Here is a 5000-nt window from a genome sequence, read left to right on the forward strand (position 1 = left end):
TATCAGTGTGAAGAGGAGAAAACACACACAGGTAACACTAACGTTACTCTGAAACTATATCAGTGTGAAGAGGAGAAAACACAGGTAAAAGTAACTATGAATCACAAATACATTACTTTAAAAAAGAGATGCTGAACAGATCAATAGTTCATGTAAGTTACATTCTCACACAGAGAGAGAGTGTGTGTGTGTGGGAGAGAGAGAGAGAGAGAGAGAGAGTGTGTGTGTGTGAGAGAGAGAGAGAAAGTGTGGGGGAGAGAGAGAGATGGTGTGTGTGTGAGAGAGAGCGAGCGAGTGAGTGAGTGAGAGAGAGAGTGAGCGTGTGTATAGGGGAGACCGGGGCAAGTTGTCACACTCACACGGTTACTCCAATGATATTTTTGAAGTTTGTTTCTGTACAGGAACAAACATAAAACTCTTTTATTTCCACTTATTGTTGCCCAGTAAAAATAATAGTTACCTTTATTTATTTTGTATATTATTTTTATATTATTGTATTATATATTGTATTATTGCAATAATATTCATTTCATGACATATCAGTGAAAGTTTTGAAATATGATACTGTGTAAGTCGTGTGTGTGTAATCTGCTGTGATCTGCAGGAAGCTCCGCCCATCGCCTGATCGAGCGCTTCGGTCTTCCTCAAACCGGCGCCGAGCCCCGATTCTACATCAACCACGTGTTATCGTACGATCAGGGCCGGCGGACGCCCCGATGGGTGGCAGAACATCTGACGGGTCAAAGGTTACTGGGTGAGTCAGGTCCTGTCGGGTCAAAGGTTACTGGGTGAGTCGGGTCAAAGGTTACTGGGTGAGTCTGGTCCTGTCGGGTCAGAGGTTACTGGGTGAGTCTGGTCCTGTCGGGTCAGAGGTTACTGGGTGAGTCTCGTCCTGTCGGGTCAAAGGTTACTGGGTGAGTCGGGTCCTGTCGGGTCAGAGGTTACTGGGTGAGTCTGGTCCTGTCGGGTCAGAGGTTACTGGGTGAGTCTGGTCCTGTCGGGTCAGAGGTTACTGGGTGAGTCTGGTCCTGTCGGGTCAGAGGTTACTGGGTGAGTCTGGTCCTGTCGGGTCAAAGGTTACTGGGTGAGTCTGGTCCTGTCGCGTCAGAGGTTACTGGGTGAGTCTGGTCCTGTCGGGTCAGAGGTTACTGGGTGAGTCTGGTCCTGTCGGGTCAAAGGTTACTGGGTGAGTCTGGTCCTGTCGGGTCAGAGGTTACTGGGTGAGTCTCGTCCTGTCGGGTCAAAGGTTACTGGGTGAGTCGGGTCAAAGGTTACTGGGTGAGTCTGGTCCTGTCGGGTCAGAGGTTACTGGGTGAGTCTGGTCCTGTCGGGTCAAAGGTTACTGGGTGAGTCTCGTCCTTTAGGGTCAAAGGTTACTGCGTGAGTCTGGTCCTGAGTCTGGTCCTGTCGGGTCAAAGGTTACTGGGTGAGTCTGGTCCTGTCGGGTCAGAGGTTATTGGGTGAGTCTCGTCCTGTCGGGTCAGAGGTTACTGGGTGAGTCTGGTCCTGTCGGGTCAAAGGTTACTGGGTGAGTCTGGTCCTGTCGGGTCAGAGGTTATTGGGTGAGTCTCGTCCTGTCGGGCCAAAGGTTAAGGTTACTGGGTGAGTCTGGTCCTGTCGGGTCAGAGGTTACTGGGTGAGTCTGGTCCTGAGTCTGGTCCTGTTGGGTCAAAGGTTACTGGGTGAGTCTGGTCCTGTCGGGTCAGAGGTTATTGGGTGAGTCTGGTCCTGTCGGGTCAGAGGTTACTGGGTGAGTCTGGTCCTGTCGGGTCAAAGGTTACTGGGTGAGTCGGGTCCTGTCGGGTCAGAGGTTACTGGGTGAGTCTGGTCCTGTCGGGTCAAGAGTTACTGGGTGAGTCGGGTCCTGTCGGGTCAGAGGTTACTGGGTGAGTCTGGTCCTGTCGGGTCAAAGGTTACTGGGTGAGTCTGGTCCTGTCGGGTCAGAGGTTACTGGGTGAGTCTGGTCCTGTCGGGTCAAAGGTTACTGGGTGAGTCTGGTCCTGTTGGGTCAGAGGTTACTGGGTGAGTCTGGTCCTGTCGGGTCAGAGGTTACTGGGTAAATCTGGTCCTGTCGGGTCAAAGGTTACTGGGTGAGTCTCGTCCTTTAGGGTCAAAGGTTAAGGTTACTGGGTGAGTCTGGTCCTGTCAGGTCAAAGGGAGCTGGGTGAGTCTGGTCCTGTCGGGTCAAAGGGAACTGGGTGAGTCTGGTCCTGTCGGGTCAGAGGTTATTGGGTGAGTCTCGTCCTGTCGGGTCAGAGGTTATTGGGTGAGTCTCGTCCTGTCGGGTCAGAGGTTACTGGGTGAGTCTGGTCCTGTCGGGTCAAAGGTTACTGGGTGAGTCTGGTCCTGTCGGGTCAGAGGTTACTGGGTAAATCTGGTCCTGTCGGGTCAAAGGTTACTGGGTGAGTCTCGTCCTTTAGGGTCAAAGGTTACTGCGTGTGTCTGGTCCTGAGTCTGGTCCTGTCGGGTCAAAGGTTACTGGGTGAGTCTGGTCCTGTCGGGTCAGAGGTTATTGGGTGAGTCTCGTCCTGTCGGGCCAAAGGTTAAGGTTACTGGGTGAGTCTGGTCCTGTCGGGTCAGAGGTTACTGGGTGAGTCTGGTCCTGTCGGGTCAAAGGTTACTGGGTGAGTCGGGTCCTGTCGGGTCAGAGGTTACTGGGTGAGTCTGGTCCTGTCGGGTCAGAGGTTACTGGGTAAATCTGGTCCTGTCGGGTCAAAGGTTACTGGGTGAGCCGGGTCCTGTCGGGTCAGAGGTTACTGGGTGAGTCTGGTCCTGTCGGGCCAAAGGTTAAGGTTACTGGGTGAGTCTGGTCCTGTCGGGTCAGAGGTTACTGGGTGAGTCTGGTCCTGTCGGGTCAAAGGTTACTGGGTGAGTCTGGTCCTGTTGGGTCAGAGGTTACTGGGTGAGTCTGGTCCTGTCGGGTCAGAGGTTACTGGGTAAATCTGGTCCTGTCGGGTCAAAGGTTACTGGGTGAGTCTCGTCCTTTAGGGTCAAAGGTTAAGGTTACTGGGTGAGTCTGGTCCTGTCGGGTCAGAGGTTAAGGTTACTGGGTGAGTCTGGTCCTGTCAGGTCAAAGGGAACTGGGTGAGTCTGGTCCTGTCGGGTCAAAGGGAACTGGGTGAGTCTGGTCCTGTCGGGTCAAAGGGAACTGGGTGAGTCTGGTCCTGTCGGGTCAAAGGGAACTGGGTGAGTCTGGTCCTGTCGGGTCAAAGGTTACTGGGTGAGTCTGGTCCTGTCGGGTCAGAGCTTAAGGTTACTGGGTGAGTCTGGTCCTGTCGGGTCAGAGGTTACTGGGTGAGTCTGGTCCTGTCGGGTCAGAGGTTACTGGGTGAGTCTGGTCCTGTCGGGTCAAAGGTTACTGGGTGAGTCTCGTCCTGTCGGGTCAAAGGTTACTGGGTGAGTCTGGTCCTGTGGGGTCAGAGGTTACTGGGTGAGTCTGGTTCTGTCGGGTCAAAGGTTACTGGGTGAGTCGGGTCCTGTCGGGTCAGAGGTTACTGGGTGAGTCTGGTCCTGTCGGGTCAGAGGTTACTGGGTTAGTCTGTTCCTGTCGGGTCAAAGGTTACTGGGTGAGTCTGGTCCTGTCGGGTCAGAGGTTACTGGGTGAGTCTGGTCCTGTCGGGTCAGAGGTTACTGGGTAAATCTGGTCCTGTCGGGTCAAAGGTTACTGGGTGAGTCTCGTCCTTTAGGGTCAAAGGTTACTGCGTGAGTCTGGTCCTGAGTCTGGTCCTTTCGGGTCAAAGGTTACTGGGTGAGTCTGGTCCTGTCGGGTCAGAGGTTATTGGGTGAGTCTCGTCCTGTCGGGTCAGAGGTTAAGGTTACTGGGTGAGTCTGGTCCTGTCGAGTCAAAGGTTACTGGGTGAGTCTGGTCCTGTCGGGTCAGAGGTTAAGGTTACTGGGTGAGTCTGGTCCTGTCGAGTCAAAGGTTACTGGGTGAGTCTGGTCCTGTCGGGTCAGAGGTTAAGGTTACTGGGTGATTCTGGTCCTGTCGGGTCAGAGGTTACTGGGTGAGTCTGGTCCTGTCGGGTCAAAGGTTACTGGGTGAGTCTGGTCCTGTCGGGTCAAAGGTTACTGGGTGAGTCAGGTCCTGTCGGGTCAAAGGTTACTGGGTGAGTCTGGTCCTGTCGGGTCAAAGGTTACTGGGTGAGTCAGGTCCTGTCGGGTCAAAGGTCACTGGGTGAGTCTCGTCCTGTCGGGTCAAAGGTTACTGGGTGAGTCTGGTCCTGTCGGGTCAAAGGTTACTGGGTGAGTCAGGTCCTGTCGGGTCAAAGGTCACTGGGTGAGTCTGGTCCTGTCGGGTCAAAGGTTACTGGGTGAGTCAGGTCCTGTCGGGTCAAAGGTTACTGGGTGAGTCAGGTCCTGTCGGGTCAAAGGTCACTGGGTGAGTCTCATGAGTCTCGTCTGTCAGAAGCATCGTTCTGATTCTGATGCTCTTCATCTCTTCATCAGGTCAAGCTGACAGAAAACACTGTAAATTTAAGCCGGATCCGGAGATTCCCGAGATCTTCACGGCCCGGAACGAGGATTACCTGAGGAGCGGCTGGTCTCGCGGACACATGGCTCCTGCCGGAGACAACAAGATCTCTGAGGTTCAGGACACTCACAACAATCAAACACAATATATATATCAGGGGTGTAACGATGCCCTCTTGTCACAATACGATGTTATTACGATACTCAAAGACACATGATAAAAGGTTAACAAAACATGTCCTGTTGATTAAAATGCTAAATTTGATATAACATTGTGTGTGTAAATGAATAGTCTTGGGCTTGGTGCTGAAACCCAAAGCACAGGACAATAGAGACACCAGAATAACAATATTCATGATTCTGAAGCTGAAGCTGAAAATACAGAATTATTACAGCAAAAAAAAAGTATTAATTTGTTTGGTGATTGTTTTATTTACATTTTTAATTGTGCATTTAATCATATATTTCTAATGTAGTTCTGTGTTTTGGCCACTAGATGGCGGTGTGATGAAATAAAATTAAATACCAGA

The 5000-nt window shown here is 51.9% G+C and overlaps 1 protein-coding gene across 1 annotated transcript in view; it reads left to right on the forward strand.

Annotated features, from left to right (window-relative positions):
• Positions 1–5000, forward strand: part of exog (exo/endonuclease G) — an 11228-nt gene that overhangs the window by 354 nt on the left and 5874 nt on the right. The window contains exons 2-3 of the mRNA XM_081353415.1: positions 605–754; positions 4447–4586. Of these exons, the coding sequence (XP_081209541.1) occupies positions 605–754; positions 4447–4586 (290 nt within the window). The remainder of the gene's footprint in view (positions 1–604; positions 755–4446; positions 4587–5000) is intronic.

This window comes from Scardinius erythrophthalmus (assembly GCF_964197995.2).
Source record: "Scardinius erythrophthalmus genome assembly, chromosome: 22".
Taxonomy (NCBI): domain Eukaryota; kingdom Metazoa; phylum Chordata; class Actinopteri; order Cypriniformes; family Leuciscidae; genus Scardinius; species Scardinius erythrophthalmus.